The 26,749-nt window shown below is 43.4% G+C and overlaps 1 protein-coding gene across 1 annotated transcript in view; it reads left to right on the forward strand.

Annotated features, from left to right (window-relative positions):
* The window catches only part of LOC141602277 (uncharacterized), a 48,504-nt gene extending 24,518 nt beyond the window's left edge, over positions 1-23,986 (forward strand). The window contains exon 2 of the mRNA XM_074422580.1: positions 22,844-23,986. Coding sequence (XP_074278681.1) covers positions 22,844-23,986 — 1,143 coding nt within the window. The remainder of the gene's footprint in view (positions 1-22,843) is intronic.
* The last annotated feature ends 2,763 nt before the right edge of the window (positions 23,987-26,749 follow it).

The raw sequence follows: 26,749 nt of genomic DNA on the forward strand, positions 1-26,749 counted from the left end.
GAATGAAGCACATACCTCGATTAGTCATGATTAATGCAAGCTTTTGAATCAAACCTTGGCGGAAATGGTGAAGATTTGAGAGAGAAATGTGTGAATTATGTTTCGAACAAATGAACACAAACCCTTCTGATTATCGCGTTTTTACGCAGAAAATAAACTTTGGGGAATAGACGCAGCAGGCGCTGCGCCTCTTCCAAGAGACACAGCTCTTGCTGTGCCTCTTCCTTGTGTTCCCTCCATACGAGTTTTCAAAAATTCGTTACGAGTTCGTTATTTGTGGGCCCATCCTTGGTGCGCCTCTTCCCTGATGCTATTTTATCCTTTTGATCCGTTTGACGATTTTCTTTCGTTCCGGCCCGCATTTTCCAAGCCAGCAGCAGACTATTATACGTTATTTATTGCTTCCAAGACCTTGCTTGTCGCAACGAGCAAGTATTTTTCGACAGGTGTTTCGACACGCCTTTTCTTCATTATCTTGCCCCCGAGCGAGAGTAAGCGGATATACTTTCCCTCTCAAGGCACAGAGATACAATTCTCGATTACGTTCCCCATACGAGAGTTCATGACCGACATGGAGATCAACATTGTTTTCTCTCAGCAGTTCCCGCCTGTGTCCTGCTATTCGCAATTATTTCTCGAAGACTACCCAGCGATTTTTCTCTCGGCAGTTCCGCTTGTGTCTGCTATTCGCAATTATTTCTCGAAGACTACCCAAGCGTTTTTCTCTCGGCGGTTCCACTTTTGTGTCTGCTATTCGCAATTACTTCTTGAAGACTACCCAAGCAGTTTTCTCTCAGCAGTTCCCGCCTGCGTCCTGCTACTCACCTTATTTAGCTCCCACACATGACCTTAGCTCCTATGCACCTCCGGAGGCGTCTCTCAAGAAGCCTGAGGTATGGTCTCTTCTTATGGCTGGCGAGCATCCTTACGTAGTCTAATGGACTTTAAACGACCCTCCCCGATAGTCAACAGACTCTAAAATGTTCCCGACGACAGGTCCTTGGTTCAGACCCCTTGAGCCGCCTCGCGTCGCCATAGTCGTTAGGTTGTAATCTTCGATTGGCCTGATGGCTATACTTTGACTTTCGCCTTGTCCAAGCCTCAGTTAAAGTGGAGGCTCTGTAGATACCTCATTTCTGCACCTCCCGCAAACCACCCGGTGATGATTGGGCCGCATGTTTGCTACGCGGAACGATTTGTGACAGTTCGTAAGTTTATCGTCAATTGATTGCTCAAATACTAATGTCTACCTCTTAGTTGTCATTTACGTGCCGATACGGTCGTTTTGACAGTAATTAGAGTACATTTGGAGTCCGGGCCTAAAACCGTCTTCATTTTCTGATAACCGTTAAATCCCGAGTCAGGATGTTTTGGAATGTTCCGGATATTTCTATTCCATATTTTTATAAATATTTCACAATCTTTATCCTTTGGTAAACAATTTCCCGTAGTATTCACATAAAATATTAAGGAAAACCAAATTATTCCGTCCTTCCATAACTCAAACACGGAAATCTTTCTTCCGCAGGAGGAAACCACTTGGGAACAGACGCAGCAGGTGCTGCGCCTCTTCCAAGAGACGCAGTGGCTGCTGCGCCTCTTCCCAGGTCCTTTTATGCGTAATTTTCGTATCTTTTTCATATCTTTCCGAGATTCACTTCCAAAGACTCTCCGAAACCCTAATTCCTTCACGTGAGTAGTATAAATAGGAGCCTTCGCTCCTCATATTTCTCACGCGAGTGTTCGCCCTTCTCTTCTCCTTTTGCATTCTAGACCATTGTTCTTACTTTTTGGCGTCTGCGTGCTTGAACTTTCGACCACGTAAGCTTGGATCCTTCTGAGTACCAGCCTCGTTTGAATGACCGACCAATTTGACCAACTCCACAATCAATCAACATAATTAATCTAATCGTTTTCATCTTACGAGGGCACTTTCTTTACATTCGCGTCTAGCATCACTAATCGATATCTTAGTTCATTTCGTTTCGTCAAACATGTAAGTCTGAGGGTGTAAATCTCTCTTTTATTTATTGTATTTTACTTTTTGTAATCACCAATGTAAGGTTTATGTCGAAAACACCTTGTTAAAACGGATTTCTAAAACCATGCTTTAAAACCTCTTTTTACGGATTTCCAGAAGACAAACCGTCGAGAAAGGACGCAGCAACTGTTGCGCCTCTTCGAAGGAGCGCAGTTCCTGCTGCGCCTCTTCGTGAGGCTGCCGCAGTTCCTGCTTCCTTTCTTCCTCCTTCGTCCTCTGTAATTCGTCAATATTTTGTTTGTTTCGTTTTTTTCCTGTTAATTCTTTGACATAATAGTCTAATAATTCACATGTATATTATCATTCATTCATTAGCATGTAATATAATCATTAAATCCGACTTAAATCCCTTATAATCTCATATTTGCGGGTTTTCGTCATAAAATTCAATCCGGGTTGTAGAAATTCGATTTGTTCATATTGAGTTTCTGGAATTCGACCTTTGGCATATTTTCATCTGTTTATTGTCATGTTCATCGCATGTTTTTCGTTAATTCATCATGTTTAGTTTATTTCGTTCACCCATGTCACTAATCAATCATTCATTCATGTAATTAATTCGTAATATTCCGTCTCATCCATGTTTATTGTTTTATGACCCCCTTAATCACATGTAATTAACCTATTAATCACTTTCATCCGAGTAAATATCATAATCAATCATTAAATTTACCGATGAGTATTAACAACACGCAATTCCGGCTTCACAGCCAGAATTCAGGTCAGGAACAGACGCAACAACTGTTGCGCCTATTCCAAAGGACGCAGCTCTGCTGCGCCTGTTCCGGGTTAAATTCTGCCTCCGAACTCCGTTGTTGCCTTGACTTAGTTTAATTAGCTTACGTATAATTGACTATTATTCGTATTACCGCCTTCTATTTGGTTCGTTGATTTATTCTTTTATTCTTTTTCTCAAATCATCCGTTTTAAAGGTATTTTCGACATAAATCGCCTATCCCAATGTAATTATTGTAATTTTCATTATTGTAATTTTATTTATTGTATTTAGCATTGTATTTTGTATCATTTGTATGTTTTCACATGTAATTGAACATTAAATCCTACTTCGACCCAATTGTATGTTAAACTAATTGTCCACCGACTTAGTTAATTCTCACATGCTAGGATTAAAACTTGGATGTTGCATTGCATGCATATAGCCGACGATATATCAAGTATAGATGATGTCCCTAATCATTAGTAGAGGCCGCTATCGAGGCGGGCGGGATTAGGTGTTCGATCAAAAGAGCTTCCTAATACGTACCCTCACCCCTTACTCCAGATCTCCGTGAACACCCGTGTTCATTGGCATCCACGAGAGTCATTCTAGACATAGAATGCTAAGGGTAACGATTGCTTAGTGTTCATGTCTCTACTTTGTGTCTTGACATGGCACGAGGTATTCGAACGGTTCCAATTTCCCATAAAAATTGGTGGCGACTCCAACAAAAATGCAAACGCTTGTTCTCTTCCTCCCAAGCGCCCCCGTGGGCCCCCCGCTGTCCACAAGTTGGTCAGTAAGCCGAGTGAATCAACTCTGGTCGAGAAGTTTGTCAACAACCTCCGCCCGGTTTATGCCAACCTACTGAGGTATCAGAATATCAAAACTTTTCAAGATCTGCAGATTCTAGGGACACGTATTGAGGACGGCCTCCGAAAGGGTGTCTTAGCAAAGACCTGGCGCAGGGGTTATCAAGGTCCACCTCAACCGGATCTCGCCCTTACGGTCAGACAAACAAGATTGATGAGGTTAACCTCGTCGAACCATCTACCAAGAAAACTGAACGCCCCCAGAGAGTGTTCACCAACATAGGGTCGACTTATGCAAGTGCCTTGAAAAGGCTCATGGACCAAGGGAAGTTACAACCGATCGGGCCCACCCCGGACCCGGCCGACGCCAAGAAATCCCGATTTTGGAACCCCAACGCCTACTGCCAGTATCATCGAGGGAAAGGGCATGATACCGAAAATTGCTTCAAGCTCAAGCACCACATTCAAGACATGATTGAGAAGGGGATTTGCCTATACCCCCACCAACTAAACCGAACAACAAAACGAATCCCCTGGGAATTCACGCCATCTCTGACGATGAGCCGACCCTAGACTGCTCTCATCTCATCTTGCCGATTGACGGCGAGGTGAATGTTCTGGAAAAGGATCCTTCGGACGGAGTGTTCGTGTTCGATCTTTGCCACCATGCTCACTATGTTTCAGCAAGTGGAAGAGGCCATAGCCAGCCTCTCTGAGAGAATCACCCGACTCAACGACGCCTACCGTCGACTCATCTTCAATCCCCCAACACCACGTCCGAGGGAGAATTCCCCAAGCATTCAAAACTACCCACCCCAGGATGGATTGCTCCCGCGACCATTCTAGCACAGACCTCACGAAAATAACTACCCTCAAAATAACTACCCCCATGAAAATCGCCCTCACAAAAATGTCCCCCACAAGAATTACCCACCGAGGAATACCCCTCCAAAGTATCCTCGGGACCTTGAAATTAACGGCATATGGCGGGATGATGTTGAGGATATTTATATCCTCCCGGGGAAGGAAAAGCGGATAAAGGAAATCAGACATCTCACCCGGTCCGGACGTCCCTATCAGAATCCGAGCAACTCAACGGTCGTTCCTACAACGAATGACCAAATCGTCCCAGAGGTGGACACTCAGCCAAAGGCCCCCGAGAACTCAATCCTGAAACAGCTCCACAAAGCAAAAGCCGAAATCTCAATTTGGCAACTGATCGCAACGTTTTGTGAGCATCGACAGGCCTTGCTGCAGGCCTTGGGAAAATTAACCGGGCCCTCCACCTCTTCCCCAAAAGAAATAGTGGCGCACATGACGAGAGACGCCCCTGATCTGAGCAACCCGATCGTCTTCTCCGACGAGGATATTCCCCTGTTCGGAGCCAATCATAACCTGGCCCTGTACATCACCGTACAATGCCTCCAAAAGAATATACCAATGGTCCTCGTGGATGACGGTTCCGCCGTGAATGTCATTCCTCTCAAAAGCGCCACAGTGGGTATCAAGGAATCTGATTTAATCCCAACGAATCAAGGAGTACGCGCCTACGACGGCACTCGTCGCAAGGTCGCTGGGCTAGTCACTTTGACCGTCGCAACCGGTCCATTAGAAAGACAAACCAGTTTTCAAGTGGTCGACATCGACGCGCCCTTCAACATGCTCCTGGGACGTCCCTGGATTCACGCCGTCAAGGCGGTCACATCAACGCTCCACCAAAAGATCAGGGTCCCCTTCAACGGGAAAATGATCACGATTCCCGCTTCCCCAATCAAAGCAGTCATGAGAAGGGGGGTAGCCTCCCAAGCCATTGAGGAGGACGACAATGAAATGTGGGGTTTCCAAGCCGTAAACACCATAACTGATGAACCTGCAACCTCTGAGTGTGACCCGTTCACCAACCTCACGATCAACCGTATCATGATGCGTCAAGGTTATTTCCCGGGTTTGCCGCTCAATCCACTAAAGGACCCATTGCCTCCCTTGAAACAGGCTAAGGTCCCCAACATTCCCTTTGGGCTGGGATACGAACCTACCAATGAAGACATCCAGGAGATGAACCTCCTAATCCGAAAATGCAAGAAGCACGGAGTCATCCTCCGTCCATACCACCTGACTCTCAACGGATACTTTGTCCCCGAGGGAGAGTCTGAACTCTACCACGGCTTTCCAGAGCCGATCTATGACTCTGTAGCAGGGCTAGGTACCGGGAGTGGAAGTCTTCGGGTCATTACTTTATCCCGACAACGTCGAAAGCTCGCATCAACATAGTCCAAACCGTCACCAGGCCTTGACGGACAAGTCATCACACTCCTATTGGGGAAGATAACGTCAAACACCTCGACTATGAGGACATTATCAACATCGCCCAGAAAGACAACCAATTTGATCCAACCGCCTTGATCTCCGATGACGACCCGGAGAAAGCTACCCGAGGTGGAGGAAAACCATCAAATGGACCGATCGCAAGGCCGCATTCTCAAGATAACGATCGAGAAGGCCCTATGTTCAAGGAGGAGGTGAAGAAGGATCGAGTCGAGTCGAGTCGAGTCGGGTCGAGTCGTCATAGCTCCTAACACTCGATGTCCCGGTCAAGGTCCCTTCCCTTTGTTTTATCACAAAGTCGTGTCGATTCGGAGGTCGAGTCCACTAGGGTCACCCCACTCCCATGAAAGGTGACAACCTGGAGCCTGTTCCGGGGGCCACTTCTGTGTTGTGTCGCCCTCCGTCTGACCACGAGATGTCTGTCCTTTCCAAGCTATTCACTCGTGTCAACTTAATGAACGCTAAGTTTGCTTATGACTCGTCTCAATTTAACTGCAATACAATTCTGAATGATTATGAGGAATTTGACTTGAGTGACTACCCACCTCACTTAGCCAAAGAACTTGACAAGCGGGAAACCAGAACCCCCATCATTGAGGAAACAGAACCTATTAACGTAGGAACCGACAATACACCTCAAGAACTTAGGATAGGGATAACCCTGGACCCCTCGGAAAGACAACAGTTCATTGACCTCCTCCACGAATACAAGGACGTATTCGCCTGGTCTTACAGAGACATGTCTGGGATTGACGGAGAAATTGCAGAGCACCGGATACCCATTAAACCCGGGGCTAAATCCGAGAAGCAGAAGCTACGCCGGATGCGTCCTGAGTGGTCCCTAAAAATCAAGGAAGAGGTGGACAAACAGTTCAAGGCTGGGTTCATCAAAGTGCCTGAATACTCGGATTGGGTGGCCAACATTATGCCGGTACCAAAGAAAGACGGAAGAATTCGGGTTTGCATCGACTTCAGGGATCTGAACAAGGCAAGTCCAAAGGACGACTTCCCTTTGCCACATGTTGACATTCTGGTGGACAACACTGCCGAACATGCTCTCCTATCATTCATGGATGGGTATGCCGGGTACAACCAGATTAAAATGGCTGAGGAAGACATGCAAAAGACTGCGTTCACTACACAGTGGGGTACATATTGCTACACGGTCATGCCTTTCGACCTCATCAACGCCGGAGCAACCTATCAGAGGACCGCTACCACTCTTCTACATGATATGATGCACAAGAAGGTAGAGGTATATGTCGATGACATGATTGTCAAATCAAAAGAACGGGACGGCCACATCAATGCCCTCCGGAAATTCTTCGCTCGTCTGCGGAAATATAACATGAGACTAAATTCTCAGAAGTGTGCATTCGGGGTCACCTCCGGAAAACTCTTGGGACATGTCGTTAGCAAAAGAGGCATTGAGATTGATCCAACCAAAATCAAAGCCCTTCAACAAATGCCTCGGCCTAGGAACGAGAAGGAGATTCGGGGATTTCTCGGTCAGGTTCAATACATCAGCCGGTTCATTGCCAAGCTCACTATGATTAGTGAACCGATATTCGAAAAACATCGTGCCTTCGACCACACCGATTGGGACGACGACTATCAAAAGGCGTTCAACAGGATAAAGAAAATCCTATCCAAACCTCCTGTCCTCATGCCACCCCAACCAGGGATTCCTCTATCCCTATACCTGACTGTTACCAACACAGCTATGGGAGCAATGTTAGCACAAACAGTTGGCAACGAGGAGCGAGCCATCTACTACATCAGCAAAAAGTTCATTGAGTACGAGACGAGGTATACCCAACTGAAAAAGATATGCCTTGCCCTAGTATGGTCAACAAAGAAGCTGCGGCATTACTTGCTAAGCTACTCGGTCCACATCTACTCCAAGATGGACCCGGTTAAATACATCTTCGAAAAACCCGTACTAAACAGAAGGCTGTCTAGATGGACACTCATGCTGTCCGAATTTGATCTCAAGTTCGTACCCCTCAAGGTTATCAAGGGAAGAGTAGTCGCTGATTTCCTAGCAGAAAATCCCGTCAATGAGGATCCAACGACCGACACATTGTCACTTCCTGACGAGGACATCCTTTGTTTGTACCGACTCCGACGCATGGGACCTATACTTTGATGGTGCATCTAATCTGAGAGGTTTCGGGGTAGGAATCCTTCTAATATCGCCAGAGGGAGAACACGTTCCGATCTCGGTCAAGCTAGACTTCGCCGTCACCAACAACGCCGCTGAATATGAAGCATGTCTCATCGGCCTACAAGCAGCCATCACACTTGGCATCAAGAGACTGAGGATCCACGGCGATTCCTCACTCATCATCAATCAGGTATCCGGATCATGGAAAATCCGATCTGACAGCTTAGCTCCCTATCGAGCAAAGATCAATCAAGAGGCCGAGTTCTTCGACCAAGTCGACTACTTCCACTTGCCACGAGAGGAAAATCAATTTGCTGATGCCTGGCAAAACTTGCCGCGCTCATCAATATACCCGACGACATGACATTAATACCCCTATGTGTCGAAAGACGGAGCGAGCCAGCTCACATCTGTGCCATTATCGATGACGAGGAAAGCCATGATGAACCTTGGTACCAAGCCATCCTCAATTACAAAACCAAAAACGAATTCCCTCCCAACTCTGATCAAAGAGGACAAAGAGCCATCTGTTTACTTGCATCACAATTCGTGATAAACCAAAATCAACTCTACAAAAGAACACCCCAAGGAATTCTCCTCCTTTGCATTGACCATCACAAAGCCAAAAAAGTCACGGGAGAGGTTCACGACGGAGAATGTGGCCCTCACATGAGTGCAATGATGCTTACACGGAAAATCACGCGGCTAGGTTACTACTGGACCACCATGGAAGCCGATTGCCGTAACTATGTCAAACATTGCCATAATTGCCAAATCTTCGCCAACATACAACACATACCACCATCCCTTTTATACACCATGACATCACCCTGGCCATTCTTAACCTGGGGCATCGACATCATCGGGAAAGTCAACCCGATAGGCACCAAGGGGCATTGCTTCGTCCTCGTCGCCATCGACTACTTTACCAAATGGGTAGAAGCACAATCATATGCAGTCTTGACCGCCAAACAAGTGGCCAAGTTCATCCAAAACAACATCATCGCGTACGGGTACCCCACGAAATCATCAGCGATCAAGGCTCTCACTTCCGGGCGGAAACTCAAGCTTTGCTGGACAAGTACAAGATCAAACGACATCGATCATCCCCCTATCGTCCCCAAACAAACGGAGCGGTGGAGGCAGCGAACAAAACTCTTGTTACCATTATCAAGAAAATGCAAGACAACTACCGCGATTGGCCGAGCAAACTCCCATTCGCACTCTGGGGATACCGAACCTCCATTCGAACACCGACAGGCGCCACACCCTTCTACCTAGCATACGGTATGGAGGCGGTTCAGCCGGTAGAATTAGAGGTCCCATCTCTACGCATCCTACTAGAGAGTCAAGTCCCTGAGGCGGAATGGACCCGTCGAAGGTACGAACAACTCACTCTTCTAGACGAACGGTGACTCAACGCCTTGCTCAATGTCCAGCTATACCAACGACGTATACAACAGGCATTCAACAAGAAGGTTAAACCCAGAAACATCCAGGAGGGCGACTTGGTACTCAAGTCAGTTCGAGCACCATTACCCGTCGATCCGAGGGGAAAATTCAAACCCAACTGGGCCGGGCCATACGTGGTTAAGAAAATACTTTCGGGGAGACGCGGTGAGACTAAGTGACCTAGACAGAAAAGACTTTACATACCCGACCAACCTAGACCAACTCAAGAAATACTACCCTTGAACCCTATCAACCAACAACCTAGCCTAGTTTTACAACTAGCATCGACCTCAACCCTTTTCAAGTCAAGTTCCTCAATATGTTCTGATTTGAAATTGCATATTTTATCGAGTCTAAGCTGCGGCACCTTGCCCGTTTCGAATGTCCTTTGATCCGTCAAAGGCAACGTCCATTTGCACTACAAAAACAAAACCCCTGAACTACGAGCATGGTTTGATTTCACCTCTTCAGGTGGATAAGTCGGCAGTCCCTCTTATGCCCGAGGGATACAACCACAAAACCCAATTCAAATTTACAAAATATTTCGAACTACGATCATGGTTTGATTTCACCTCTTCAGGTGGATACGTAGGCAGTCCTTTCTTATACAAGAAGGATACAACCATTCTCACAATCAAATACAATCATTCCAATACAAAAATCCCTATCAAAAAAAGAGAAAAGGGAAAACCATTCCCTTTCCCATAAAAATACAAAAAATGAGACTTTCTCCCTTTCCACAAAATACTACTTTCCCAAGTGCAAATGTTTAGGACGATTCAAATCGAATTGCCTTTACCAAATGGATGGAAGAAACAAGCGTTCACAATTTTTGACACGAGCAATCCTCTTATTTAATTAATAATGGGAAGGATTACAATTTCAACAACAAATAAAGCTCGACGAGTCTACAACTTGTCAAAGCTAAGGTGTCAACTAACACACCTCACATAGTAAAACTAGCACAAAACACACAATATATAGCTAGTACAACATAATGAAAACCTCACAACAATAATACAACATAATAATAAAATGGGTAATGGAGGTCTTCACTCTTCCATTCTACCCTTGCCTTTTCCCTCGGGGTACATCTTCCCCTTGTTCTTCTTGTTGGCCCGCCTAGCATGGACTTCTTCCTCGGAACGGATCCTAAACGGATCTAAGACGGCGACGGCCTCCGGTCTAGCACAAGACCCCATATTCGACCCGAAAAGAGCCAATGCATGGCCCATCATATTCTTGGGGCCGGAACTCCTCCTCTTCGGTGGTCTCATCACATCGGGGGTAGCTCCATCAATATACTCCTCGAAGAAGGCATGGTTGGCCTTGCCAACCTCTCGATACTTCAAATCGACAACCTCGTCCTTGCGAAATTTGGATCTCTCTTCCAAGGACGGAGCACGTGACCACTTGACATAAGCGGGAGTCACCCATGTCGTGGCAGCGGGGTTTGGCACCTCCCAAAGTGGCCGAGTGGCCCACCACCTTTCAAATAATTCCACGAGCTCAGAGTTCCGGAACACATTCTCTTGGACAAGAGTATCTTGAGCGGGCACCTTTTGTTGACGCCCCATTTGCCTCATGAGCCTTTCGGGATATATGAAGGAAACAACCTTCAAACCCACCACCATCAAAGAACGAGGACTAGCACCCGAAGCGGGCAACCCCGTGAAGGACCTCAAGTGCCACCACGGCACCACCCAACGGATATGAGGACCACCCTCCTCCGCCAATCTTGCGGCCCAATAGGCCTCGGTGGAAGCAAAACTATCCAGGTACAACTTCCTCATGGTTAGTTGACGGAAGGAATAAGAAGAAGAATCAACCAGAGGCTCTACATACCTTAGCCTCTCCAATAGCCACACTTAGAGTATCCTTGGGGATCCGAAAGAGGGAGCTTCTCCACAAGAGCCTTCCTTGTCCAAAGCTTGGATAATCTCTCCAAGCACCAACCATGATGGATCTCTACCATGCTCTATTTGCTCGATCACATGGATGAGGGTCATGCTACCATGGCATCTTGGCCCCTCCAGTAATACTCCGTATTTATGAGTCTTTGGGTACTCTATCGAGTAGGCCTTACTCTGTCGAGTAAGGGTGAGTTGCGTTTTAAAATAGTTTCTGACCTATTGGGTACTCGATCGAGTAACTAGGATACTCGATCGAGTAAGGGGGCACTCGATCGAGTACCTTAGCTACTCGATCGAGTAGCCGGTTTCTGAGGGGAGTTATTTCTCGGGTTTTGTTAATTATGCGATTAAGGTATATAATCTTTTCCGTCATCATTCTAAACACTTTTCAAAACCTAAATTACTGTTAAAGAGAGAAAGCAAGTACGTTCATCCCTTTAATCGCATTGTTAGCAAATCCCGGAGTTTGGAAGGTCGGTTTTCATCGTTTGTTATACCGTTGAGATCCTTGCGTCGAGGGTAAGATCTATGTACCATTTTTACTGTTTTTCCTTTAAGTTGGTTAAACCCTAATATGGGGATTTGGGGGTTTTGTGTAGATTGTGATTTGGTAGTGTTTATGTGTTTGTATGATAGAAGGAGGTTTTGTAGAAGAGGCTTTTTGATCTGACTATTGATACCGTCTCGATCATTGTTGTGCTTTCGGGTAGGATTTCCTACTCAGTATTAGTCCCATAATGGGATGATTGTTGATGTGTTGAGATTGATTGTTTAACATCGTAACTGTTTTGTGACGGCTGTGATTGTGATTGTGATTATGATTGTGATTGTTTGTCTCTGGTTCTCGAGATGCGTTCTCGGCTGAGTGGAGTCACTTGCGGGAGTGGCTTCACGCCCTAGTTTTGCCTCCTGTGGAACCCGCCACAGGGGGGATGTGCACATTAATGGGACTGGGTTATCGCTCGGTATGATGAGCGGGGCTTAGGTGGGAACGGCTGCGGTCCCCCACTGGCAGGACTGGTCCAGTGGACAGTCCGTGACGGAGATTGATGGGAGTGGTGTTATTGTGTGTGTGTGACCGTTTAAATTTGTGTTGTTTGTTGTGTTGTTGGATTTTATAAATTGTGTGATTAATCTCGACCCGTTTAAATGTTTTAAAAGCGTGGTGATCCATTCGGGGTGGGGAGCGATTATTGAGCAGGTATGATATGACGCGTATGGGATAGGGATAGCCGAGGATGAGTCATCACGTGGCGGTTAGAAGTCTTCATTTGTGTCGGACGATGTTTTATAGCTTTGATAGTTTTAGCAGTAGACCGTCTGAGAATCTTGTATTTCTTTTTATCAGTTTGGAATTGTTATGTAATCACTTTAAACTTTATTTACTTTTAAAGTTGTTTCGTTATTGTCTTATGAATATCATGCTTCGGGTAACCGAGATGGTGGCATCCTTATACCTGAGTGGTCCTGGTAAGGTACTTGGAGTATGAGGGTGTTACAAATGGTATCAGAGCGACGATCCTGAAACCTATAACCAATGAATTTAATGAATATAGGGAGTCAATTAAAATGAACCCGGGGTAAAGGTTGTAGGAGCTAATGCAAAGGCTTGGGAGACGTCCTAAAGTCGCGAACTCGCCTTACAATTTTGAACCGGTCACCATGGGATATGAGTCGGGATCGCTATGTGTTTATCTTGTGAATTGTGTACCTATATGGTGATGTGTGGCATGAATCGGTGGATGTATGTATGTGGAGAATGGGGAACGTGTAGAAAAGATGGTGATGATGTGATTTCGTAAGCTATTGATTGAAAGCATGATAGTTGGTTTACAATGTTGTTTTGAATTGTAGTAAAAGTATATGAGAATGATGAATGATGTGGTAGAAAAAGGAAGTAGTTCATATGTGATAGTATGTGATGAATGATGATGTTGCAGGATGGATGATTCATAATGTGGCATAATAATAACATGTGCATAAGAATGTTGTGTCGTATACGTATATTTGGTTTGAATAAGGTTGTATGATAAGTTTATGTACTTGTCCACTATTGTTCATGTGTATATGTGGTAAGAAGTGTGTAGCTGTAATGGATTAATTGGTTGGAAGAGATTAAGTAAGTAATTGCATAAAAATATGAAATTCATGTGTGGAACATGTTTATGTGGGTAATGGATTTTAATAATATTGCAATGTTTGTAACATGTGAATAGGGGATTTTATGTTGTATATTATGTTATTGTGTACGTAAAGTTATAAAATAAAAGCATGTGGTAAATCGTGATTGACAAGTTAAATAATCTATGTGCATGATTAATGTTGTTACTTGGCTTTTGAAAATAGTAACATATGATTATGAATACTGGTTTTATGAGTTTTGGACTGGTATTGTTTGCTTGGTTGTTGTTTAAGTTGTTTGGAAGTAAAATCAAGTAGTTGTGTTTTTCGATTATAAAGAGGTTGTCTTTAGAATGTTATAACTTGAGATGCATAAATGATTTTGATGTGATTCCAATTGGAGGTGATAGCTTGTCCTTTTACGATTCTAACGATAGGTCACACGCCCAAAACGACCAAGTAATGAGTGAGTTATGACTGTTTCTGAAAACTGGACAATCTTTGAGAATTGGGGTACTCGATCGAGTAGCCTTGGTACTCGATCGAGTAAGGGGGAACTCGATCGAGTACGTTAGTTACTCGATCGAGTAGCCCTAGTGATTTGTTTTACGTGCTTCTGATCTTCACCTACTCGATCGAGTAAGTCCCTTACTCGATCGAGTGGCCGGTACTCGATCTAGTGACCCCTGTTTTGGGTCATATGCTTATCTTTTGACATTCGTTGCATATTATGTTTAATTCAAAGTTTTTATTTTACTTCTTTATGCATTGTTTTACATGTAAGTTGGTCTTGATACGTAAGTTACCCAATCTTATGGGGTGGTGAGTGGCACCTTATGGTGAGTATGAGTTTGGTGGGAGGAGATGAGCTATATGTGGTTGTGCTGAGAAGTGGATGGTGCAAGTTTTGGTGAGACGTGGTGAGTGATTTATTCGCGAAATTGAATGATGTAAAAGTAAGTGAAAGTGGGTCTAAGGAACGTGAGAATGAAAAGATTGAAAGGAAGGTTTGGGTAGTGGCAACTTGAGATGTGTAAAGAATTATGGAGTGAGATGGTTAGGAGTCGTGTGGGTCAAGAATATATGTAGCGAAAGTTCGTTTTAAAGGGGTTGAGAAGAGTGGTATATAGTGAACTGAGATGGAGACATGCCGCGAGGTGGACTTGTAGACAATGAGTGAGTTTGGGAGATTTGGTTTATTAAGAGGTGAAACTACGTGTGATTTCTTTGGGCATTTAACGGCATAAAATGAAGTTGTTTAAACAGTGAACGTTGATTTTATGGATAGGTTAGTGACAAGTGTGAGCGATAGCATAATAAGAGAAGATCCATGGTAAGAAAGAGTGAGATGATATCGACATGAAATAATGGGATTTGAGCTTTGGCGGAATGAGAAGGTAACCGGAGCACTAAAGAATTAGATAGAAGTAATAAGGAGTTGAGCTATTAATTGGTATTGTTGAATGTGAAGAGAAAAGAAGAGTAAAAAGTAGGCTAAGGAAAATTTTCACTGGAGTTATGTGATATAAAGGTAAGGAATCATCGAAATGTGTGATATTATCATGAGGATGTTAGTTAATGGTTATATGGGAGCTTCAGGACAACATGATTAATAATGAGTTTCGAGGAATTAAGGGAGTAAGAGTTGGTGGAGTATTTACACGATATGAGATTTTTGGTGGAAAGTTAGATGACGATACAATTAAGATAGTATTGGGAATAATGTTGAGGTAATTTTGTTGATGGGTTTGATGTTTTTTATTTGGGGATGTTAACCAAAGATAGGAGAAAAACCGTGTTGTTTTGATATGAGTGTAAGAGGTTTGATATACGAGCAGTGGTGGTATTGTGATGTTGTCACTAGTGGTTAAGGGTGATGATAGATAAGAAAGACAGAAGTCCTAGAGAGGTTGATTTTACAAAGGCCGGATTGATATGTATGGTTGTAAGGGAGTATAAGATGTGGTTATATGAGGCGAGCGCTAGTGGTTGAATATTAATGGTATGGCATGAGGTGATGGTTATGCGAATTGGAAAATATGTTATGAGGGGCATATGAGTTAAGCTCGGGCGACAGGTAACCTTTATCGAGTGGTAACTTACGTGATCAGGATTGACTAGTTGGATGTGATTATGGGTCTATGATGTGTATAAATGTTTGTGTGAGGTTCTGAACTCACGAGAAGCGGTATGGTGTGATAGTTATAAAGATGTTATATGAATGTTTGTGATATATGTAGGGTACGACAATCTGATGGAATGAGGCTAAAAAGGTAATAATTTGATTGATTTGGCATGGCTAGTTATAATTTTATGTGTATTGATAACACATGCGTATTCCGTGAAATGGTAGAGATGATATTCATGAGGTGCTTATCTGTTTATCCATATAATATCTTGCGTTGTGATTTAATAAAGTGGATTTGAGTAAGTTTTTCTTGTCTGAGAAGTTATGCTGAGTCAGTGTTTATGGGTTTGAGTAAATTGTGATGTCTATCGGTGCGGTTGTGGTGCCTCGGGTGGTGATCCGGGCACGGTACTTCGTGTTGTGATGCGGGTATTTTCGCACTGCGGTGCGGTTGTTGGTGACGGTGTTGTGATACCGTCACCGGTTGTGGTAGAGTAGGCGGGATGATTATGATACGATTTTTCGAAAGTGCATACCAGTTATACATAGATTGTTGTTTTGTTTGCTGTTGTTCTTTGTGAGTTTTGGTTGAACATGTAGACTGTTGTTTTGCTTGTTGATATTTCTTACCAGTTTCAACTTGGGTGTGAGGGTAGAGTATGGTATGGGAGAAAGTTGTGTATGTTTTGTTGTTGTGATGGTATAGTGATTTTCTGTTGATCGGGCACAGTTGTAAGAGGTTGTACAGAACATTTAACCTTGTTGTAGATGAGACATCGGTGCACATAGTCATGGCAAGTGATTCGTAGAACATGTGTGGTAATGATCTGAAACCTGCAGGTGGTTTTAATCTTTCGTTGGGCCAGTGAGGGAAGGGTGTTTGGATTTAGTGTCTTGTTAAGTCATGTATGAGTTTTGCAGTGATGAAAGAAAAGAACTTGAGTCTTGAGAATCTTGTGTGAGTGTACGTAACAAGTGTGGATCGTGAGTTATGCTTTTGGCGATAGAGGTTTTATATAGTCTATATAGAGAGAGGTATATGTCATGTTGCGGTAATGTGGAAGAGTTGGAGTATTGGTTAGGCTAAGGGTTTTGCGGTATTAGTTAGATGGAGTGCAGAGTGAATTGAAGTATGAGAACTGTTTAAGTAAGAAAGCCTTGGAAATAGGAATGGTTATAGAAATGAGGTTATAGGCGGTTATCTTTGACATGTGGTGGTGATGAGGATGATGAGATGATTTAACTAAGGATTTAGTATTAGTGAGTTACGAGGACGTAACATTTGTCTTAAGAGGAGTAGGATGCGATAAAAGTGAGTTTCATGGTTGTGCATGTTGTAAAATAATTGGAAGTAGAGTGTTAGCATAGCGTAAAGGACGGATTTGTTTTGTGGTTGATGTTGTTAAAAGGTCATGGCCGTGCTTGTAGTAGTGTGATGTTTAGGAGTTCGAGAGTTTTGATAGTGGCATGATGATGTTTATGAGTGTAAGTAAACTTCGAGGACGAAGTTCCTTTTAAGGGTGGTAGAATGTAACATTCCGTTTGATGTTATGGGTATTTTGATATTGGATTGGCTCTGGATGATGTATTACGGAGCTAGTTGGTAGTGTATGGAGTTAGTGTTGAGAGAGATATAATGGAGTCGATACGATATCGTGAGCCATGTTGTGGAGGTAGGAATAGTTAGTGGAGTTGGTGTTACGAGTTCATGTTTGGGTTGGAGTTTTATTTTGAGTCCTTAGTCACGTTGTTGTGTCTTGATCGAGTTAGTATGTTTGTTTTTGAGTATGGGTTGAACTTCGGGGACGAAGTTCTTTTTAAGGAGGGAAGACTGTAATACTCCGTATTTATGAGTCTTTGGGTACTCTATCGAGTAGGCCTTACTCTGTCGAGTAAGAGTGAGTTGCGTTTTAAAATAGTTTCTGACCTATTGGGTACTCGATCGAGTAACTAGGATACTCGATCGAGTAAGGGGGCACTCGATCGAGTACCTTAGCTACTCGATCGAGTAGCCGATTCTGAGGAGTTATTTCTCGGGTTTTGTTAATTATGCGATTAAGGTATATAATCTTTTCCGTCATCATTCTAAACACTTTTCAAAACCTAAATTACTGTCAAAGAGAGAAAGCAAGTACGTTCATCCCTTTAATCGCATTGTTAGCAAATCCCGGAGTTTGGAAGGTCGGTTTTCATCGTTTGTTATACCGTTGAGATCCTTGCGTCGAGGGTAAGATCTATGTACCCTTTTTACTGTTTTTCCTTTAAGTTGGTTAAACCCTAATATGGGGATTTGGGGGTTTTGTGTAGATTGTGATTTGGTAGTGTTTATGTGTTTGTATGATAGGAGGAGGTTTTGTAGAAGAGGCTTTTTGATACAGCTGTTGATACCGTTTGACTGTTATGCTTTCCAGGTAGGATTTCCTACTCAGTATTAGTCCCATAATGGGATGATTGTTGATGTGTTGAGATTGATTGTTTAACATCGTAATTGTTTTGTGACGGCTGTGATTGTGATTGTGATTGTGATTGTTTGTCTCTGGTTCTCGAGATGCGTTCTCGGCTGAGTGGAGTCACTTGCGGGAGTGGCTTCACGCCCTAGTTTCGCCTCCTGTGGAACCCGCCACAGGGGGGATGTGCACATTAATAGGACAGGGTTATCGCTCGGTATGATGAGCGGGGCTTAGATGGGAACGGCTGCGGTCCCCCACTGGCAGGGCTGGTCCAGTGGACAGTCCGTGACGGAGATTGATGGGAGTGGTGTGATTGTGTGTGTGTGTGTGTGACCGTTTGAGCTGTGTTGTTTGTTGTGTTGTTGGATTTTATAAATTGTGTGATTAGTACTGACCCTGTTTAAATGTTTTAAAAACTGTGGTGATCCATTCGGGGGTGCTGAGCAGTTATTGAGCAGGTATGATATGACGCGTATGGGATAGCTGGGATGAGTCATCACGTGGCAGTTAGAAGTCTTCCATTTGTGTCGACGATGTTTTATAGCTTTGATAGTTTTAGATGAGAGACCGTCCCGAGAATCTTGTATTTCTTTTTATCAGTTTGGAATTGCTATGTAATCACTTTAAACTTTATTGACTTTTAAAGTTGTTTCGTTATTGTCTTATGAATATCATGCCTCGGGTAACCGAGATGGTGGCATCCTTATACCTGAGTGGTCCTGGTAAGGTACTTGGAGTATGGGGGTGTTACACCTCCTTCTTCAAGACATCAACGAAGAGGTACACATGGACAAGGCAAAATGCAAGAGCCCTTCTCCTAGCCACCTCCGAGACATTAGCATCTAATCGGTTTGAAAAGATGTTGATAAGAGCCAACATATCCACACCATGTGGAGCAAGAAGAAAGTTGATTTGGCTTGTTGATAAGCCCAACATGGAACGAAATTTCTCCTTGTAGCACAACCGAGTCGGAGGAAGCACCAGAACACAACCCGGCCACCCACCCATGGCTCCAACTTCTTCCGTAAGAGGGCAAATTTCGCCTTTCGGGAACACGAAAACATGATGTTTCGAATCCCAAAACCGAGAACATGCTTCAAGAAACGAAGGTTGCACCTTGACTTGGCGAAGCACCAACAATTGACCAACTCCCATGCTAACGAGTTGATGCTTTTCGGGAGGCGACAAATCCCGGCACCATTGTCGCAATGCGTTCTCAAAAACATCCATGAAATATTTTTGTGGAAGAAGATGAAGTTTTGTAGAGATGTTTTTGTGTTTCGGATGATGAAACAATAAAGCGCAAACGTCCCTATTTATACGAAATGATCACCGCATTTTTCAGAAAAAAGGGGAGAACCAGCTTCCATCGCCAGGCTGCTCGCACCTCTTTGAGGCTCCTTCAGGATTCCCGCTGTTGACTTGTCTCTTTCAACATGTGTTTTCTCCTGACACCTCAAACCTCCCGCCGGGAACCTCGCGCCTCTTCGGGATGATTCAGGAAATTTTGTGTTTCCTCACACTCACATTTCCTTGTTTTTGCGTTTTACGAAATCCGACACGGTTTCCATGACGCAGCTTTAAACATACGGATTTTTCTTTCTTTTTTTTTTAAAGGGGGGAAGGGCTAGTCGCCCCGATCCGCGATGGATCGTTTCCATGTCAGTCGAAATGCCGAAAATTTTTCGCTTTTTCGCAATTTTCCGGTAAATATCAAAATCGAAAATTGATAACACGACATCAATTTTCGTCAAAATTAAAGCACTCACAAATTCGAGTCTTGACATCAAAAGCCAAATATACTCGCAAAAATCCTTTTCTAAAATTATTTCCTGACGGTTTGAGTTTTATTTTTTTCGAGTCAATTTTCAAAAATTTCGATGCAATTTAATTCACGACACGAGTTAATTGCTCAAATGTTCAAATCAATTCCTTTTGAATTCCAAACGCGACGATTTGTCACGGAATCTTCAAAATTCATTTCAAAACTCAATTTTAACTTCAAGTCATCTTGGTTAATTTTGATTTTCAAACAAATGTTTTACGTGTTTTCAACCAAATGCTTCTACGTGTTTACGTTTTTGCGTATGTGCTATCTGTTGCCTGTTTTCTACAGCTAACGATGCAGGAACTGGTGCAAAGCAAAAGGAGAATCAACAGCCGACAGCGCTCCTCCGAAACACAACACAAAAAAAGCCAAAAATCACAAAATGAACCATAATCGAAAAACACATATATACAAACCGCCTTACGCAAAATACATAAATAAACGTCTATCATACAGACACTGGCCTAAAACAAACGTCTATCATACAGACACTGGCCTAAGACAACGAACTGGGGGCTATCCGCCACCTACCGAACTAAGCACTCTCTATCCTCTCAAACGGAAAAGAAAGAGAGCAACATGGGAAACAGGGGAGCAACGGCGGAAGCAGAGGTGGTTACCATGACAGTAACACCTCGTTCCTGCTCCACGACAAAAAGAAAAATGGTGCCTGGCAGATTTTGGACGACGCGATGATCGAGACTCGTAGCTTAGCGCGCTACCCCGACGTTGGCCTCCAATCGTCAGAATTCGAGGATGAAAAGGGATCAGGACAACGGATACTACCCCGATGTTGAACCTCACTCAGCTGAATTCAACAACGACTGAAAGCGACAACGTGGGATAACACACTCGTACTGAACCCCACTCATCGGACGTCCAGACCTCCGCAGGTAACGACCAACGATCAATACCCGATCATTGGCCGGACAAAGGCCGCCAGGCAGAAACACAACCAAGCCTGTAACAAAAAACAGTCGTCTTTCCCCCTCCAGGATCGACTTCCTCCTCCAAAGCCTCAATGACGGACCCCATAGGTCCCAGACGATACCCTGCGATCAAAAAACAACAAAAAAAACGTCAGCCGAAATTTCGGCATTACGACGGCATGAAATGGATAAATCCAAAAAGAAAAAAACACAACCTGCAATACAAAAACAAGGGGCAATCCCGCCCCAAACCATTCACAAAAAAAAACACACAAAAACGACTCGCCCCTCTTTTCAAGCAAAAGACGAGTCAAAATCACAAAAACGGCATTTCAAGACCCATACAAGGTCCGCCAACAACCCAAAATACATTCCCGACACAATGGGGATTTTTCTACGGTTCAAAAAGGCAATTCATACGCTAATTTGAACCCAAACCGGTCAAAAATTCAAAAACGACCGCAAAAAGGCAAACGTGATTTTATCACGCCTCAAGGTGACCTAAAATACCAATAAGGTCCATTTCAAGGCAAACTGACTCGATTCAAGCCCAAACAGGCGCTTATTTTGTCAGACGTAAGACCGTCGCAAAAGGCAAAAATCCAATTTTGCCCACAAACATCCAACGAAGGTCCTTAGATGGCAAACACGGGTTTTCCCAACTACAATGCAACATAGTGGGACCCACTACCCAAGCAAATAAACTTGGCATTGTGAAATGAGACGGTTTCTCGCCTCATTCACGTTTTTCGAGCACAGGGAGCGGGAACGGGGACCAAAATGCAAACTAAAAGCACCCCTATGCTCCTAAACAGGTTTCTAACCTAATGCAAACATCAATTTCACTCGAAATTGGCTCAATAAAAAACGCCCAATTCGATTTTAGGGCAAAATTTCGCCCTAATTCAATCAAGCTAAAAATCAACAAATTTGAATGGATTCAAGAGGAAATACTTACCTTGAGATGACATTGTTGATGAAAGGCAAGAACTCAAACACGCAAGAAGGTCCCTTAATGGCGATTTTGCGAGATTTTGAGGTTGAAGATGAATAATCATCCGCAGCTCAACCTCGCGTCTTTTTAACAGAAAATAGGGAAGCCGACTTCCATCGCCAGATGGCTCGCGCCTAAACCAGGCCTCTCCCTTGCCTTTTCAGCGAAATTTGGGCTTTAGCCCAATTTCCACACAACAAATTCGGATTTTCGTTGACGATATTGAATGTCGTCATTTCCTCAAAAACAAACAAAACCAAATAGTGAAAATTCAAATTCGCTATTTTCAAAAATTTCAAGCAAACGACGATCAAAACCGCCAACTTCAAAAATAATGGCGAAAATTCAAAATCGCTATTTCCTCAAAATACGAACGACGGCAATTAAAACCGTCAATTCCAAAAATAATAGCGAAAATTCAAAAACCGCTATTTCTCCAAATTTCAGTCAACGGCGGCACATAAACCGTCACTTCGATCAATAGTGAAGATTCAAAATTCACTATTTCCATCACCTGTCAACGGCGGCACATAAACCGTCACTTCAATCAATAGTGAAGATTCCAAATTCACTATTTCCATCAAATGTCAACGGCGGCACATAAACCGTCACTTCAATTAATAGAGAAGATTCCAAATTCACTATTTTCAATCACATGTCAACGGCGGCACATAAACCGTCACTTCAATCAATAGTGAAGATTCCAAATTCACTATTTCCATCAAATGTCAACGGCGGCACATAAACCATCACTTCAAACGCTATAGCAAACTCAAATTTTTTATTTTCCTTCAAAATTAGAACAAACGGCGATCAAAACCGCCACTGCTGGAATAAAGTGCATAATAAAGTTTGTAGTGATTGGGCTATTTTGCACTAATAACTCTAGTCATAAAGGTGGTAGGATTTGGTTAATTTGGAAACCTAGTTTGTTTACTATTAATGTGCTGGAGGTTACTGCTCAGTGTATTTTTGCTGAGGTGTTGGATAATGCTAAGGGTATCATGTTCAGAATTACTGTGGTTTATGGCTTCAATAAGCTTGCTGAGAGATCTGCTCTCTGGTCTGCTTTGAAAGGTCATGCTGTTAGGGGAGGGGGTCCTTGGGCTGTGTTTGGGGACTTCAATAATGTTTTATTTCCTGATGAAAGGATTGGTACTGATATTAGTTGGGCTGAAATCAAGCACTTCCAGGATACTTGTCATGCCTGTGGTCTGGTTACTGTAAAGACTATTGGTAATTTTTTTACCTGGAATAATAAACATGAAGCTGGCTCTAGGGTGTTTAGCAGGATTGATAGAGTCTTGGGAAATGATGATTGGGGAATTGAGTTTCCTGATTGTGTGGCTAAGTTCCTTCCTGAGGGGTTATATGATCATTCTCCTTGTATTATTACCCTCAGGGAGCAGTATGATAGGTGTCCTAGGCCTTTTAAATACTTTAATATGTGGGCACTTGCTGATGATTTCATGGATGTTATTAGTCATACTTGGGAGATTGTTGTTCCTGGGACTCCTATGTTCTGTCTGGCTAATAAGTTAAAACTTCTAAAAAAACCTCTGAAGGGGCTCAATCAGGAAGGGTTTCATAATATTGAGCATACTTATAGCTTGGCTCATAAAGCTTTGCTACTTATGCAAGAGGAGATGCAGAGTAATCCTTTGAATTCTGAGCTGTGTGATAATGAAAGGGTTATTGCTAAGGAGGTTGATAGGCTTCTCAAGGCTAAGCATCAGTTTGTTAGTCAGAAAGCTAATATGCAGTGGATTGAGGATGGTGATGATAACACAGCGTTTTTCCATGCTTCTATTAAAAGAAGAAGGGCTGTTAATAAAGTCTTTCAAATTAGTGATAACACTGGGGTGCTCCATGAGGATCCTGATGGTATTAATAAGGCATTTGAACTGTATTATATGGAGTTGCTGGGGACGGCTAAGGAGCCTCAACATGTTGATAGAAGTGTAGTCCAATGTGGGAGGATGGTGCAGCCTGCTCATTCTGCAATTTTAATGAAGCCAGTTACTCCTGAAGAAATTAAAGCTGCTATGTTCTCCATTCCTGGAACTAAAGCAGCAGGGCCTGATGGCTACTCTAGCCAGTTCTTTTAGGATTCATGGGAGGTGACTGGGGACACTGTCATTCAGGCAGTTCTGGATTTTTTTGAGCAGGGTAGGCTATTGAAACAGGTTAATCATACGGTGCTCACCTTAATTCCAAAAGTTGATATGCCCAAGTTAGTGACTCAATTCCGACCTATAGCTTGTTGTAATGTGGTGTATAAATGCATTACAAAGCTTATTTGCAATAGGTTAAGGGATGTGTTGCCTGAGATTGTTAGTGATAATCAGAGTGCATTTGTTAAAGGGAGGGATATTGTTGAGAACATTTTGATTTGCCAAGATTTGGTGAAGCTTTATAATAGGAAAACCTGTACCCCTAGAGTGATGATGAAAATAGACCTTCAAAAAGCGTATGATACTGTTGAATGGGGTTTTGTGAAGGAAATGTTGGATGCTTTAGGTTTCCCTTCTGCTTTTATTGACAGGGTGATGGAATGTATCACCACCCCTTCTTATTCTATTTCTCTTAATGGAGGGGTGTTTGGGCACTTCAAAGGTAGGAGGGGTTTGAGACAAGGAGATCCCTTGTCTCCTTTACTCTTTACACTTTGTATGGAGTATCTTAGCCGTCTGCTAATGGTGGCTCAAGAGAAGCAGGAATTCAAATATCATTCTCTATGTAGGAGACTTAAACTCTCCCATTTGTGTTTTGCTGATGACTTATTAATGTTCTGTCATGGTGATTTGGGGTCTGTCAAGGTGATGCTGAGTGCGTTTGTAACTTTTTTACAAGCTACTGGGTTACAAATGAATGTGGATAAATCTAATGTGTATATGAATGGGGTTGATGCATTGGAGAGGGAGCAAATCCTAGAGGATACTGGTATGATACCTGCTAAGTTGCCTTTTAGGTATTTAGGGGTACCTATTTCAGCTAAAAAATTATCTGTGTTGGATTGTGCTGTCTTAGTTGAGAGAGTGGTGGAGAGGATTCGTGCTCTTGGGGCACGCAAGCTTTCTTATGGAGGAAGACTGGTGCTTGTGAGGTCAGTGCTTGGTACTCTTCACAATTATTGGGCTAGAATTTTTGTTTTGCCCAAGACGGTTATAAGGAGTATTGAGGCTGTTTGTAGGAACTTTTTGTGGCAAGGAAGTGAGCATTATGATAAAGCTCCTGCTGTTTCATGGGAGAAGGTGTGTATGCCCAAGAAGTATGGAGGACTAGGGCTCATTAATGCTGGGATGTGGAATATTGCAGCAATGGGTAAGTATGTTTGGTGGATTATGAATAAGAAAGATCATTTGTGGGTGAAATGGGTTCATGCAATCTATATTAAAGAGAAGGATTGGCTGAGTTATTCTCCTTCTACTAATGCTAGCTGGTCCTGGAAGCAACTTTTTAAGGTGAAAGAGATTCTCAAAGGAGGGTACACTGGTAACAGTTGGCGCAGTGTGGATCAAAAGTATACCATTACTGATGGGTATCATTGGCTGCTTCCTAGTGGGTCTGAGATGCTCTGGCATCATTTGGTATGGTCGAGAATTGGTACTGGTAAAGTTAATTTTATTGCTTGGCTTGCAGTTCAGAGCAGGCTGATGACTAGAGATAGGTTAATTCGTTGGGTACCAGGTGAGAGTGGCTGTCTGCTGTGTGGTTTGATGGATGAGTCGCATACTCATCTGTTCTTCTCTTGTGCATTCAGTAGCAGATGTTTGAAGTTGGTGTCTGACTGGCTTGGTGTTGACATTCCTGGCCAGAATACTGTCTCCTGGTGGCTGGCTATGCGATGCAGGTCCTTGCTACTGAAGAGAATCATTGGAGCAACCATTTGTTCTCTTTTTTATCAAGTATGGTTTGCTAGGAATAGGTGTTTACATGATCAGGTGTTGATGTTACCGAAAGTTGTTGTTCAAACAATTAAGAATGTAATTTGTACTAGAGTAAGGAAAGTTGTAGGTAGCAAAATGCAAGTGAAAAACGCTCGGTTGATTGGGAAGCTTATGTCCTAGTCGATTGGAGTTGTATCGTTTTGATGTTTGGTAATATATGACTTACATTTCGACCAAAAAAAAAAAAACCGCCACTGCAAATTCAAGCAAACGAATGGTGAAGATTCCAAATTCACTATTCCTTCAAATACCAGCAGGGGGCTTCCTCGCGGAACCCGCTCATTCCAAAAACAGTGATAGTGAAAATCCCTACTCACTATTTCCCCAGCGACATCACGAGTTCGCTACTTTCAAAACAATCCCATTCGACGCGGCTATTCCCATGGTCCATTAACCGACCGTTACATTTGGCTGGCGAGCCTTTGCCCGCAACACATCAAGAATACATCCCGAAAATGCCTCGGGTACATTTCCTTATCAGTGGCTGGCGAGCCTTTTTCCGCAAGCATTCAAGGACAGATCCCGAAGATGCCTCGGTTACATTTCCTTATCAGTGGCTAGCGAGCCTTTGTCCGCAACCTTTCAAGGACAGATCCCGAAGATGCCTCGGGTACATTTCCTTACCATGGCTGGCGAGCCTTTGTCCGCAACCTTTCAAGGACAGATCCCGAAGATGCCTCGGGTACATTTTCTTACCATCGGCTGGCGAGCCTTTGTCCGCACCCATTCAAGAACAGATCCCGAAGATGCCTCGGGTACATTTCCTTATCATTCGGCTGGCGAGCCTTTGTCCGCGACCATTCAAGGACACAGCCCGAAGATGGCTCGGGTACATTTCCTTACCATGGCTGGCGAGCCTTTGTCCGCACCCATTCAATGACAGATCCCGAAGATGCCTCGGGTACATTTCCTTATCACAGC

The sequence above is a fragment of the Silene latifolia genome, chromosome 9 (genome assembly GCF_048544455.1).
Source record: "Silene latifolia isolate original U9 population chromosome 9, ASM4854445v1, whole genome shotgun sequence".
Taxonomy (NCBI): Eukaryota; Viridiplantae; Streptophyta; class Magnoliopsida; order Caryophyllales; family Caryophyllaceae; genus Silene; species Silene latifolia.